General features: G+C 48.4%; 1 protein-coding gene across 1 annotated transcript in view; it reads left to right on the plus strand.

Moving 5' to 3' along the window:
- The first annotated feature begins 3,963 nt into the window (after positions 1 to 3,963).
- The window catches only part of polr3b (polymerase (RNA) III (DNA directed) polypeptide B), a 112,243-nt gene continuing 101,313 nt past the window's right edge, over positions 3,964 to 14,893 (plus strand). Inside the window, exons 1-8 of the mRNA XM_086009694.1 lie at positions 3,964 to 4,077; positions 6,579 to 6,611; positions 7,782 to 7,838; positions 7,935 to 7,999; positions 10,271 to 10,346; positions 11,849 to 11,949; positions 12,043 to 12,134; positions 13,120 to 13,237. Of these exons, the coding sequence (XP_085865820.1) occupies positions 3,988 to 4,077; positions 6,579 to 6,611; positions 7,782 to 7,838; positions 7,935 to 7,999; positions 10,271 to 10,346; positions 11,849 to 11,949; positions 12,043 to 12,134; positions 13,120 to 13,237 (632 nt within the window). The 5' untranslated portion in view covers positions 3,964 to 3,987. The remainder of the gene's footprint in view (positions 4,078 to 6,578; positions 6,612 to 7,781; positions 7,839 to 7,934; positions 8,000 to 10,270; positions 10,347 to 11,848; positions 11,950 to 12,042; positions 12,135 to 13,119; positions 13,238 to 14,893) is intronic.

Genomic DNA, 14,893 nt, shown 5'->3' on the forward strand with positions numbered 1-14,893 from the left:
GCCTTCTCCCCATATCCCTTGATCCCTTTAGCCTTAAGAAATATATCGAACTCCTTCTTGAATATATTTAATGAATTGGCCTGAACTGCCTTCTGTGGTAGAGAATTCCACAGGTTCACCACTCTCTGGGTGAAGAAATTCCTTCTCATCTCTGTCCTAAATGGCTTACCCCTTATCCTTAGACTGTGACCATTGGTTCTGTACTCCCGGGAACATCCTTCCTGCATCTAGTCTGTCTAGTCCTGTTAGAATTTTATAAGTTTCAATGAGATCCCCTCTCATTCTTCTAAACTCTAGCGAATACAAGCCCAATCGACCCAATCTCTCTTCATACGTCATTCCTGTCATCCGAGGTATCAGTCTGGTGAATCTTCGCTGCACTCCCTCCATGGCAAGAACATCCTTCCTCAGATAAGGTGACCAAAACTGCACACAATACTCAAGGTGTGGTCTCACCAAGGCCCTGTACAGCAAGACATCCTTGCTCCTGTACTCGAATTCTCTCGCTACGAAGGCCAACATACCATTTGCCTTCTTAACCGCCTGCTGCACCTGCATGCTTACCTTCAGTGACTGGTGCACAAGGACACCCAGGTCTCGTTGCACTTCCCCTTCTCCCAATCTATTGCCATTCAGATAATAATCTGCCTTCCTATTTTTGCCACCAAAGTGGATAACCTCACATTTATCCACGTTATATTGCATCTGCCATGCTTCTGCCCAATCACCCAACCTGTCCAAATCATACTGGAGTTTCTCTGCATCCGCCTCACAGCATATACGCCCACCCAGCTTTGTGTCGTCTGCAAACTTGGAGATATTACATCTAGTTCCCTCGTCTAGATCATTAATATATATTGTGAATAGCTGGGGTCCTAGCACCGATCCCTGCGGTACCCCACTAGTCACTGCCTGCCAGTCGGAAAAAGACCCGTTTACTCTAACTCTTTGCTTCCTGTCTGCCAACCAGTTCTCTATCCAAGTCAGTACCTTACCCACAATCCCATGTGCCTTAACTTTGCACGCTAATCTCTTATGCGGGACCTTATCGAAAGCCTTCTGAAAGTCCAAATACACCACATCCACTGGTTCTCCCTTATCTATTCTACCAGCTACATCCTCAAAAAATTCCAGATTAGTCAAGCATGATTTACCTTTTGTAAATCCATGTTGACTTTGTCCGATCCTGTCACTGTTTTCCAAGTGCTCTGTTATTACATCTTTTACAATAGACTCTAGCATTTTCCCCACTACCGATGTCAGGCTTACCTGTCTGTAATTCCCTGTTTTCTCTCTACCATCTTTTTTGAATAGTGGGGTAACATTAGCTACCCTCCAATCCATGGGAACTGCTCCAGAGTGTATAGAATTTTGGAAGATGACCAGCAATATATCTACTATTTCTAGGGCCACTTCCTTAAGTACCCTAGGATGTAGATTATCAGGCCCTGGGGATTTATCGGCCTTCAATCCCGTCAATTTCCCTAACACCATTTCCCTACAAATACTGATTTCATTCAATTCTTCCCTCTCATTAGACCCTATGTTCCCCGACATCTCTGGGAGGTTATTTGTACCCTCCTTTGTAAAGACAGGACCAAAGTATGTATTTAACTGGTCTGCCATTTCGTTGTTCTCCATTACAATTTCCCCTGATTCTGACTGCAAGGGACCTATGCTTGACTTCACCAATCTTTTTCTCATCACCTATCTATAGAAGCTTTTACAGTCAGTTTTTATGTTCCCTGAAAGCTTACTCTCATACTCTATTTTCCCCCTCTTAATTAATCCCTTTGTCCTCCTTTGCTGAATCCTAAACTGCTCCCAATCCTCAGGTTTGCTGCTTTTTCTGGCCAATTTATATGTCCTCTCCTTGGATCTTATGCTATCCCTAATTTCCCTTGTTAGCCACGGTTGAGTCACCTTTTTCGTTTTAGTTTTATGCGAAACAGTGATGAACAAATTCTGTAGTTCATCCATGCGATCTTTAAATGTTTGCCATTGCCTATCCACCGTCAGCCCTTTAAATAACGTTCCCCAATCCATCCTACCCAACTCGCGCCTCATACCATCGTAGTTTCCTTTATTTAAATTCAGGACCCTAGTCTCTGAGTCAAATACTTCACTCTCCATCTTAATGAAGAATTCTATCATATTATGATCGCTCCTCCCCAAGGGGCCTCGCACAACAAGATTGCTAATTAATCCTTTGTCATTACATAATACTCAGTCTAAGATGGCCTGATCTCTAGTTGGTTCCTCGACATATTGGTCCAGGAAACCATCCCGTATACACTCTAGGAATTCCTCCTCCACGGTATTGTTACTAATTTAGTTAGACCAATCTATATGTGGAGGAACAAAGGGATCTTGGAGTGTATGTCCACAGATCCCTGAAGGGAGCAGGCCAAGTAGATCAGGTGGTTAAGAAGGCATACCGAATACTTGCCTTTATTAGCCGAGGCGTAGAATACAAGAGCGGGGGGGGTGGTTATGCTTGAACTGTATAAAACACTAGTTAGGCTGCAGCGAGAATATTGCGTGCAGTTCTGGTCACCACATTACAGGAAAGATGTGATTGCACTAGAGAGGGTGCAGAGGAGATTGGCGAGGATGTTGCCGGGAGTAGAGTACCTTAGCTACGGGGAAAGATTGGATAGGCTGAGTTTGTTTTCTTTGAAACAGTGGAGGCTAAGGGGAGACCTTATTGAGGTGCATAAAATTCTGAGAGGCCTAGATAGAGTGGATAGGAAGGACCTATTTTCCTAATATAGTGTCAGCTGTGGCTCAGTGGGTAGCACACTTTCCTCTGAGTCAGAAGGTTGTAGGTTCAAAATCCCACTCCAGGGACCTGAGCACATAAAGCTAGGCTGACACTCCAGTGCAGCGCTGAGGGAGTGCTGCACTGTCGGAGGTGCCGTCTTTTGGATGAGACGTTAAAGCGAGGCCCCATCTGCTCTCTCAGGTGGACATAAAAGATCCCACAGCACTATTTTGAAGAAGAGCAGGGGGGAGTTATCCTTGGTGTCCTCGCCATTATTTATCCCTCAATCAACATCACTAAAAACAGATGATCCGGTCATTATCACATTGCTGTTTGTGGGAGCTTGCTGTCCGCAAATTGGCTGCTGTGTTTCCCACATTACAACAGTAACTCCACTTCAAAAGTACTTCATTGACTGTAAATTGCTTTGAGCCATCCGGTGGTCATGAAAGGCGCTATAGAAATGCAAGTCTTTGTTTCTTTAGCAGAGGGGTCAACAACCAGGGGCTATAGATTTAAAGTAATTGGTCAAATCAAATCAACTTTTATTGTCATTGTTAGTGCACAAGTGCAGTACAACGAAATGTAGGCTTGCGGCTCCCGAGAGGTTTAGGGGGGATTTGAGGGGAAATTTCTTCACCCAGAGGGTGGTGGGGGTCTGGAACCCACTGCCTGAAAGGGTGGTAGAGGCAGAGACCTTCATCACATTTAAAAAGTACTTGGATGTGCGCTTGAAGTGCCGTAACTTACAGGGCTACGGATCAAAAGCTGGAAAGTGGGATGAGACTGGGTAGCTCTTTGTCGGCCGGCACGGACACGATGGGCCGAAATGGCCTCCTTCTGTGCTGTAAATTTCTCTGATTCTATGAAGTAGGTGACATAGAAGATAGGAGAAGGAGTGGGCCATTCGGCCCCTCAAGACTGACATGAGAAGAAAAATTACAGGGCTATGGGGAAAGAGCAGGGGAGTGGGATTAATTGGAGAGCATTTCAAAGAGCCGGCACAGGGCCTCCGGGCTGAATGTCCTCCTGTGCTGTGAGATTCTGTGAGAGAGTCACCCGCCTGTATGTCAGGGATTGTGTGAGCTGAGCGATTGAGCAGAAGCTGCAGCCCAGACAGAGCCTGGGCCCAGGGGCCGGCCGGACCGTTTCTCCGGGGCGCGGGGCCGCCCGGACTGTTGATGCGGGGGGACGGGGACGGGTTTTGCGGCGGACCGGGCGCCATGGAGACGGAGTGGGAGGCCGGGGGCCTCGGGCTGGGCTTCGGGGGGCTGGGCCCCGCGGAACTGGCGGCTCCCGTGCAGGTGGTGGAGGTGAGCGAGGCCCGACCCCAGTCTGTCTCTTTCTCACCCTCTGTCTGTCTCTCTCTCTCACCCTCTCTCTCTCGCTCTCTGTGTCTCTCTCTCTCTCACCCTCTGTGTCTCTCTCTCTCACCCTCTGTGTCTCTCTCTCTCTCACCCTCTGTGTCTCTCTCTCACTCACCCTCTGTCTCTCTCACCCTCTCTCTCACTCACCCTCTCTCTCACTCACCCTCTGTCTCTCTCTCACTCACTGTCTGTCTCTCTCTCTCTCACCCTCTGTCTGTCTCCCTCTCTCTCTCTCCCTCTCTCTCTCTCACCCTCTGTCTGTCTCCCTCTCTCTCTCTCACCCTCTGTCTGTCTCCCTCTCTCTCTCTCACTCACCCTCTGCCTGTCTCCCTCTTTCTCTCTCACTCACCCTCTGTCTGTCTCTCTTTCTCACTCTCTCTGTGTCTCTCTCTCTCACCCTCTGTCTCTCTCTCCCACTCACCCTCTCTCTCTCACCCTCTCTCTCTCTCTCTCACTCTCTGTGTCTCTCTCTCTCACCCTCTGTGTGTCTCTCTCTCACCCTCTGTGTGTCTCTCTCTCTCACTCACCCTCTGTCTCTCTCACCCTCTCTCTCACTCACCCTCTGTCTCTCTCTCACTCACTGTCTGTCTCTCTCTCTCTCACCCTCTGTCTGTCTCCCTCTCTCTCTCTCCCTCTCTCTCTCTCACCCTCTCTCTCTCACCCTCTGTCTGTCTCCCTCTCTCTCTCTCACCCTCTGTCTGTCTCCCTCTCTCTCTCTCACTCACCCTCTGCCTGTCTCCCTCTTTCTCTCTCACTCACCCTCTGTCTGTCTCTCTTTCTCTCTCTCTCTGTGTCTCTCTCTCTCACCCTCTGTCTCTCTCTCCCACTCTCTCTCACCCTCTCTCTCTCACCCTCTCTCTCTCTCTCACTCTCTGTGTCTCTCTCTCTCACCCTCTGTGTGTCTCTCTCTCTCACTCACCCTCTGTCTCTCTCACCCTCTCTCTCACTCACCCTCTGTCTGTCTCTCTCTCTCTCTCACCCTCTGTCTCTCTCTCACTCAGTCTGTCTCTCTCTCTCTCTCTCTCTCTCACCCTCTGTCTGTCTCTCCCTCTCTCACCCTCTGTCTGTCTCCCTCTCTCTCTCTCTCTCTCTCTCTCACCCTCTGTCTGTCTCCCTCTCCCTCTCTCTCTCTCTCTCTCTCTCACTCACCCTCTGTCTGTCTCTCTCTCTCTCACCCTCTGTCTCTCTCTCTTTCTCCCCCTCTGTGTGTCTCTCTCTCTCTTTTTCTCCCCCTCTGTGTCTCTGTCTCTTTCCTCCTAATCCCAGTTTCCTATTTAACCCTTCGTGTGATTTTAAATTTGACAGTGGGAGAAACATCAACGAACGATGAGATTGTCCATATTGTTCTCTGCACAAGGAGCAATCTTTTGAACTGGTTTCCCATTTATGTTTGTAAATAAATCTAAAAAAGGTTTTTTATCAAGATGATACCCTTTAAAATTCCTCATTAGAGACCGACTGCTTGAGTCCAGCATCCCACTGCCTGAAATATCCGGGTGTAAATATTCCGTCAGTACCGTGCCAAATCTTGAACAAACATTTTGTAATGAAAGGTGAAATTTGTTTGCCTGCATTGGGCTATTTACAGAAATCCTCCTCACTGGCACACACAAACTACAGACAGTTACTGCTAGCTGTTCCTGCATGCTGTACAGAGTAAACGACACCATCTGGCCAATATTCACATCACAGGACACAGTGGCTGGTGTGGAGGAAGCAGGGAAGGTGCTGAGGAGGGCGGCTGTCTTTGGTCATGTCTCCCTTTGCCTCATTACTGCAACAACCTGCATTTATATAATGCCTTTAACATAGTAAAATTCCCAAGGCGCATCACAGGAACGTAAATCAAACAAAATTTGACACCAAGCCAGGTATTAGGACAGGTTCCCAAAAGCTTGGTCAAAGAGGTAGGTTTTAAGGAGTGACTTGAAGGAGGAGAGAGAGCTAGAGAGGCGGAGAGGTTTAGGGAGGGAATTCCAGAGCTCGGGGCCTCGGCAGCTGAAGGCACGGCCGCCAGGGGTGGAGCGATTAAAATCGGGAAATGCACAGAGGCCAGAATTGGAGGAGCTCTGAGATCTCAGTGGGGCGGGGGAGAGGGAGATGTTGTAGAGCTGGAGGTGATTTATAGTTTACTCCACACTTTATAGTTGCTGCCATGTGATGAGAGTCACTGCTCTGATCCTGAATGTTCAGAAGCGAAACAAGTTCAAAAATAGAAAATTGTGGCATTTACTCTGGTAAACAGGGGCCCGAGTGTTTATCCTGTTCACTGTTCCTTGAATTGTCTGCCGTGTACAGATCCTGACATTTGCTCTGTGCCGTCTCCTACCTGGAATGTCACAGCAAGACGGAAATTATTTATCTCGGCCACCATAAAAATTTTGGAATTGTTTCACCGTGCAAGTTTTCTTTAAAAGTATCGATGTTTCTTTTCTGTTTTCTTTTAGGAAAAATGGAAGCTGCTCCCTGCTTTTCTGAAGGTAACGTTGGAGCTTTGTCGTACATAAAAAGACATTTTTCATTGCTGTTGTGTTTTGGAGAATGGAACGATACTGCTACCTGTGTTTCATTTTTTCCCTGAATATTATGGAACTATCCAACTCCTACCCACCCCAGATGATCGCGGGTAAAACTTGTAGTACAAATTTGCCCGGTGCTTTGGGAGCTCAGTGGCAATGTAGCTGGGCTGCTGGTTGGAACGGGAGAGCTGAGCACAGTGGACATCGTTCCTGCTGGAGCGGCTGCAGCACAGCTTCACCAGAATGATACCGGGGCTTAGGGGGTTAAATTGTGAGGACAGGTTGAATAAACAAGGCTTGTATTCCCTTGAGTTTAGACGGTTGACGGGGTGATCTGATCGAGGTGTTTAAAATGTTAAAAGGATTCGATCGGGTAGAGAGAGAGAAACTATTTCCTCTGGTGGGGGGAGTCCAGAACAAGGGGGCAGAACCTTAAAATTAGAGCCAGGCCGTTCAGGGGTGATGTCAGGAAGCACTTCTTCACACAAAGGGTGGTGGAAATCTGGAGCTCCCCTCCCGCCCCGCCCCGCCCCGCCCCGCCCCAAAAGGCTGTGGATTCTGGGGGCTCAATTGGAGCTTTCACGACAGATCAATAGATTTTTGTTGGGTAAGGGTAGTGAAGGATACGAGTCAAAGGCGGGTAAATAGAGTTGAAGTGCAGATCAGCCCTGATCTAATAGAATGGTGGAGCAGGCGCGAGGGGCTGAATGGCCTCCTCCTGTTCCTATGCTTACCAATCTCCCTTTTTAAAAAAAAAGCTATTTTTCTAATGGGTTGTGATACAGACTCACCGAACCATAGAATTTACAGCACAGGAGGCCATTCAGCCCATTCTACCTGGCCAGTGCTAGCTCTTCAACGGGAGCTGTCTGCTCCAGTCCCTGCCCTTTCCCCGTATCCTTTTCTAATCCTTATCCAATTCCCTTTTAAATGATGCTCCAATCTCTGCCTCAGCAGCCCCTTGTAAATCATTCCGTGTTCTAATAACCCTGTGTGTGAAAACATTCTTCCTGTATTGACTCAGTACAATGTTTGTATTTTCCTCGCCACTGAAACCCTCTTGATTTACTGTTTTTGTTACGTTCCGGGATTCAGTGTCTGAAAAGTTTTAAGTTTCTTTTTTCTTTGCAGGTCAAAGGCCTGGTGAAGCAGCACATTGACTCCTTCAACTACTTTATAAATGTCGAGGTAGGAATGTTAGTGACGCTCGGCAGTCCCGCTCTACACTTCTGCCCCTCCCAGTGCCACTCGGTCCGCTCACTGCCTCTTCTGCTTTCCCCGTAGATTAAGAAAATCATGAAAGCCAATGAGAAGGTGACGAGCGATGCTGATCCAATGTGGTATTTAAAGTAAGTGCCAAGGGGTAATAGTTTTCCAAAGGTGGTGATTTTTATGTTTGTCCCCTATAGGGTTATTTCCTCTTTGTTAGTTGGTGCTTGACTTGCCCAGGTTAGGACTTCAGCCCAGTGCCACGGTGTCAGCCGTGGTTCAGTTGGCAGCACTCTCGCCTCTGAGTCGGAAGGTGGTGGGTTCAAGCCCTGCTCCAGAGACTTGAGCACAAACTCCAGGCTGACACTCTAGTACAGTACTGAGGGAGCGCCGCACTGTCGGAGGGGCAGTACCGAGGGAGTGCCGCACTGTCGGAGGGGCAGTACTGAGGGAGTGCCGCACTGTCGGAGGGGCAGTACCGAGGGAGTGCCACACTGTCGGAGGGGCAGTACTGAGGGAGCGCCGCACTGTCGGAGGGGCAGTACTGAGGGAGTGCCACACTGTTGGAGGGACAGTACTGAGGGAGCGCTGCACTGTCGGAGGGGCAGTACTGAGGGAGCGCCGCACTGTCGGAGGGATAGTACTGAGGGAGCGCCGCACTGTCGGAGGGGCAGTACTGAGGGAGCGCCGCACTGTCGGAGGGGCAGTACTGAGGGAGCGCCGCACTGTCGGAGGGGCAGTACTGAGGGAGCGCTGCACTGTCGGAGGGGCAGTACTGAGGGAGCGCCGCACTGTCGGAGGGGCAGTACTGAGGGAGCGCCGCACTGTCGGAGGGGCAGTACTGAGGGAGCGCCGCACTGTCGGAGGGGCAGTACTGAGGGAGCGCCGCACTGTCGGAGGGGCAGTACTGAGGGAGCGCCGCACTGTCGGAGGGGCAGTACTGAGGGAGCGCCGCACTGTCGGAGGGGCAGTACTGAGGGAGCGCCGCACTGTCGGAGGGATAGTACTGAGGGAGCGCCACACTGTCGGAGGGGCAGTACTGAGGGAGCGCCGCACTGTCGGAGGGGCAGTACTGAGGGAGCGCTGCACTGTCGGACCTTGCTTTAATGTCTTGTCTTTTGGGCGAGACGTTAAACCAAGGCCCCGTCTGCCCTCTCGGGTGGACTAAACGATCCCATGGCACTATTGGAAAAAGAGCAGGGGAGTTCTCCCCGGTGTCCAGGCCAACAGCCTTCGTGCCTCCTCCCTTCTCCCCACCATTGGTGGCAGAGGATGCAGTTGCCTCAGTGCCAATCTCTGGAACTCCCTAAACACCCCCCCCACCCCTCTCACTTCGCTCTCCACCTTGAAAAAACTTTCTCAAAACCCGTCTTTTCGGCCAAACTTTTGTTCACCTCTTCCAGCTCTGTCTGCGTTTCTGTCTAATTTATCTATTTTATTGAAGTTTTTCCCCGCCACCATGTGAAGCACCTTGGTTGTTGGTGCTTTATAACTATAAGTTGTTGTTTTGATAAACTCTGATGTGCCGCGCTATGTGAGATTGGCAATGGATACAATCGTCATGCCTTTGCTGACAGCGGTACAGGAAGTATTTTGTCGAACTCCCTTTCTACCTCAGATCAGGTCGGATGAAAATAGGTCTGAACTTAAGGCAACCCTGGAATGGGGTTATGGCCAATCGGAGAGAGCTCCTTTAAAAGGATTGCCCTCTGTATTTTGAATGTACACTTCGGCTGCAATGCTCCTGAATATGTAGGCTCCTGTGATCCATGTTACCCTTTATCTACTGTCTGTGTGTTGCATTTGACTGCTTCATCTGTTCTCACAGTTGTGGATCTGTTCAGTTACTGAGTGTGGTTTAATGTTATAAATATTCTACTTTAACACGGAGACGTTTCTACCGAACATCTTAGAATGTTAAAAATTAGCACAGGGTGAAGTGCTGCAACATTTTAAGCCCAGTTTCAGAATATAAAGTCACTCCGACTGCTTTATTTTAAATTAATTTTGCCTCTTATCAGTGTTAACAAATTATATTACAGTGCGAGAAGGTGTTCAGAGCACCAGTTACAGGGCTAGCTTAATCACAAGTCAGCAACAACTACAGGACCCGAGGACGTCCCCAAGCGCCTCACAGCCAATGAAGTACATTTGAAGTGTGGTCACTGTTGCACTGTCGGAAACACAGCAGCCAATTTGCGCACAGCAAGCTCCCACAAACAGCAGTGAGATAAATGACCAAATAATCTGTTATTGGTGTTGGTCGAGGGATAAGTATTGGCCCAGGGCACCGGGGAGAGCTCCCCTGCTCCTCTTCAACATAGTGCCAGGGGATCTTGTACACCCACCTGAGGGGGCAGACTGGGCCTTGTCAAATGTATGCTGATTTGTTACTGATATGTTTATTGTAGATACCTGAATATTTATGTTGGAGTCCCAGATGTTGAAGAGAGCTTCAATGTAACCAGGCCTGTCGCTCCACATGAGGTACAGTGCAGCTTGTGGTAAATTATTCTCAATGGAAATGTTGTGATTTCTGATTATTTACACTTTAGCACAGACTTTAAAAAAAAAAAAATTCATTCACGGGATTGGGCGTCGCTGGCAAGGCCAGCATTTATTGCTCATCCCGAATTGCCCTCGAGAAGGTGGTGGTGAGCTGCCGCCTTGAACCGCTGCAGTCCGTGTGGTGAAGGTACTCCCACAGTGCTGTTAGGGAGGGAGTTCCAGGATTTTGACCCAGCGACGATGAAGGAACGAGGATATATTTCCAAGTCAGGATGGTGTGTGACTTGGAGGGGAACTTGGAGGTGATGGTGTTCCCATGCACCTGCTGCCCTTGTCCTTCTAGGTGGAAGAGGTCGTGGGTTTGGGAGGTGCTGTCGAAGCCTTGGCGAGTTGCTGCAGTGCATCTTGTAGACGGTGCACACTGCAGCCACGGTATGCCGGTGGTGGATGGGGTGAATGTTTAAGGTGGTGGATGGGGTGTAGATCAAGTGGACTGCTTTGTCCTGCGGTCTGGAGGATGCTGCTGTCGGGTTTTCAGAGATGGTGCGTCTTCTTGCCGTGCAAACCTCTCGTAGCCACCTTCTTTCCACCCCCCCCCACCACCCCACCAGCCCCATCTTGAATCGAGCCCCACTCTACAACTTGTAAACGGCTCCGTAACAACATAAAATATCCTGAAGACTTCACAGAGCCAGACAGCGAGCAACAGTGGGAGACGGATTGGGGCAGAGGCTGACGGCTAGATGAAGGAGAGAGGTTTGGAGGAAGAGTGAAAAGGTAGCAGCGTAGAGGGGGTTTGGGGCCAAGACAGCTGAAGGGTCTCCACCCATGGGAGGGGAGGGCGGCGGTGGCGGGGGAGGACACCGGCCACGGGAGGGGAGATCAAAGATCAGAGCTGGACATCAGAAGCCATGTGCTGCAATATAGGGCTGAAGGAGGCAGCAGAGATGACGGGAGGATTAAGGCGAGGACTTGTAAATGATCTTGAAGTACAGTAGTATGAATGTTTTTGAAGCTCTGTCGAGGATGCTGCATACACAATGTGACTAATATCCAGGACCTTGTATTTGGAGCTACTGCATGTTGGGTGCGTTAATATTTTCACCACTTCAGTAACAGTCCCTTGCATGATGTTTAGTTCCTTCCCCACACTCATCCTGTGCAAGCCCATTGAATACAGTAATTCTCCAAATTACTTGATGGGAATGATCGCAATTTTTATATTCACCACATTAGCCTCATGAGATGAAAACTAAGCACAAAGTAATTACAGTTGTGGGTGATCAGCTGAAGTAGAAACAAGCCAGGTGACGAGCTGGAACCACGTGAGTTGTATCTAGTTAAGAGTTGATCTCAGTGACAGTAACTCGAGTCTGCAGTTTTTCTATTTTTGTCCCAAAGTACAATCTTAAATATCGAGTCACTGTACACGTGCGTGAATAATGGGATAATTGGTATTTATTTACCATTTCCATGTTCAGTGTCGCCTGAGGGACATGACATACTCTGCTCCGATCACCGTGGACATTGAATACACCAGAGGAAGCCAGCGAATAATTCGCAATGCATTACCCATCGGCAGGTAACCGACACCCAGCTACAAGTTTCACCCGTGTCGTTGGATATTTTCTTCCTAACGGTCTTGTGCTAATATTTGATTTTGTTTCAATCCCAGGATGCCTATAATGCTACGCAGCTCTAACTGTGTGCTTACAGGGAAGACCCCAGCCGAATTTGCAAAACTGAATGAATGTCCTCTGGACCCAGGTATTTAATGGTGATCTTTATAATCGGACGTTTCGCCCCAGTGTTGCGGAACTCGGTGAATCGAATTCGTTAACGCCTGTTTAAGTCTTGAGTCATCTCTGTTTGTATGGTCTTGTGTACCAGTCAGTGAACATGGAATCCCAGCAATACGCATCTCAGAAACTCCTTAATGTTTAGTGCAGTTGGGTTTTTAAAAAAACTGCTGAAGAAACTATTAATTTTTATCAAAAACTAATCAGGCAAAAGTATATATGCAACAACTTGCATTTATATAATGCCTATTGCGTAGAAAAATGTCCCAAGGCGTTTACAGAGACAAAAATGGACCCATGCCAAAGAAGGTGCTGTTCGGAGAGGTGAACAAAGGCTTGGTCAAAGAGGTGGATTTTAAGGAGGTGAGAGAGGCGGAGGGATTATAGATTGAATAATGATGAACTAGTGGAGCGAAATACCAAGTCGGCAGTGAGCAGGACCCAGGGATTTGGGGTGAGAAGGGATGGATGCAGAGGTACGGGGTATCCTGGAAGCGAGGAAGGGCTGGTGGGGTTTGCCTGTGCAGAGCCGTAGCTGATGTTTCACCAATAGGGTGCTCACTTTCGTTATCTCGGAAATATTGAGAGATGGAGGAAAAGGAACTTTCATTGATGTATTGCTTTATCACATTTCTCAGAAGCATCCCAAAGCACTTCACATACAGTGAATTATTTTGGTTTCATGACTGTTGTTATGTAGGCACTGGTGGCCCAGCAAGATCCCACAACAGCAGTGGAATGAGCGACCAGTCAGTCGGCATTTGGTGCTTTTGGTTGAGGGCACAGTGTTTGCCCAGACACTGGGGGAATTCAAGAAGAGACTGAATATACGGACAGATGGAAGGAATATATGGCTTTGACACAGATAATTTTAAGTTGATTCCTTGCTGGACCAATTTCCCGTGTAATATAAAACTGAATGCGTCTAATTACACCTTTCTGGTCTCTTGTAGGCGGCTATTTCATTGTGAAAGGTGTCGAGAAGGTTATTCTCATCCAGGAACAACTGTCAAAAAACAGAATAATTGTGGATGCAGATAGAAAAGGAACTGTTGGTGCCTCTGTGACTAGGTACTGCGTTCAGTAATGGGCTACATTACAAACTAAATCATTCATATACAATCCAGAACCACGTTCACTGATGACTGCGCACTAAATCTTGGCAGGTCAGGCAGCATCTGTGGAGAGAGAAACAGAGTTAACGTTTTAGGTCGATGACCTTTCGTCGGAACTGTTCTGACAAAAGGTCATCGACCTGAAACATTAACTCTGTTTCTCGCTTCACAGATGCTGGCTGACCTGCTGAGTATTTCATAGAATCACACAGAATGGTTACAGCACAGAAGGAGGCCATTCGGCCCGTCGAGCCCGTGCCGGCGCTCTGCAAGAGCACTTCAGCTAGTCCCGATTGAGTCTGCCTCCACCACCCTTTAGTCATAGTCACTTTCAGGCAGTGCATTCCAGATCCTAACCACTCGCTGCGTAAAAAAGTTTTTCCTCATGTTACTTTGGTTCTTTTGCCAAACACCTTAAATCTGTGTCCTCTGGTTCTCGACCCTTCCGCCAATGGGAACAGTTTCCCTCTATCTACTCTGTCTATATCCAGCATTTTTTGTTCTTATTTCAGATTTCCGGCATCCGCAGTATTTTGCTTTTGCGCTAAATCTTTAACTGCTTTAATATTCAAGGTCCCGCATGATGTTGTTCATCCAGTATTCAGTAATCGGAAATGTTAAACGTTTCAGAGTGTGCGTTATCAGAACTGTGGAAATCGGTATGTTTATTTGACCATTTTTAATCTAGCTAAATTGTCTGCTCAATGTGGAATAAGTTTGGGCAGTCTCGATCCAGTTCCTGGTCAGTGTAGCTCTGCAGCCCAAAACACCTGTACATCTGCACTATGGGACATCAGGACAAAACAGCCCGCTGGATCGGCACCCCATCCACCACCTTAAACATTCACTCCCTCCACCACCGGCGCACCGTGGCTGCAGTGTGTACCATCTACAAGATGCCCTGCAGCAACTCGCCAAGGCTTCTTTGGCAGCACCTCCCAAACCCGCGACCTCTACCACCTAGAAGAACAAGGGCAGCAGACGCAAGGGAACACCACCACCTGCAAGTTCCCCTCCAGGTCACACACCATCCTGACTTAGAAATATATCGCCGATCCTTCATCGTCACTGGGTCAAAATCCTGGAACTCCCTCCCTCACAGCACTGTGAGAGTACCTTCACCACATGGACAGCAGCGGTTCAAGAAGGCGGCTCACTGCCACCTTCTCAAGGGGTTTTAGGGATGGGCAATAAATGCTGGCCTTGCCAGCGATGCCCAGATCCTAGGAACAAATAAAAAAAAAAAAAAAAGGTTGACAATCTCACTCGCAGAGCCTAAAGGAAAGTAGGGAGATAGTACAGGTGCAGTGAAAATGCTGATCTGACTGGGGTTGGGTGGGGGGGGCGGCGGTGCAGGTGGGGGGGATGTGGAAGACGAGGCATATTTTTGGGGCAGAGTTAGAGAGAAGTTTACTTTGCATCCAACTTTGCAAAACCTGATCTGGGAATGCTTGATTCCTGATACTGAGTCCCCAGAATGGGAAAGGATTCCATTCCCTTGTGCTAATGTCCCTTACCTCAACACAATAATTCAAGTTAAAAAATATCATTAAAGATTGATGCTCGTCACATACTCGGAGTGATCATGGACGCTACACTGACCTCATGCTCC

Source organism: Somniosus microcephalus, chromosome 16 (genome assembly GCF_052327205.1).
Source record: "Somniosus microcephalus isolate GS21.2 chromosome 16, FLI_Smic_1.0, whole genome shotgun sequence".
Lineage (NCBI taxonomy): Eukaryota > Metazoa > Chordata > Chondrichthyes > Squaliformes > Somniosidae > Somniosus > Somniosus microcephalus.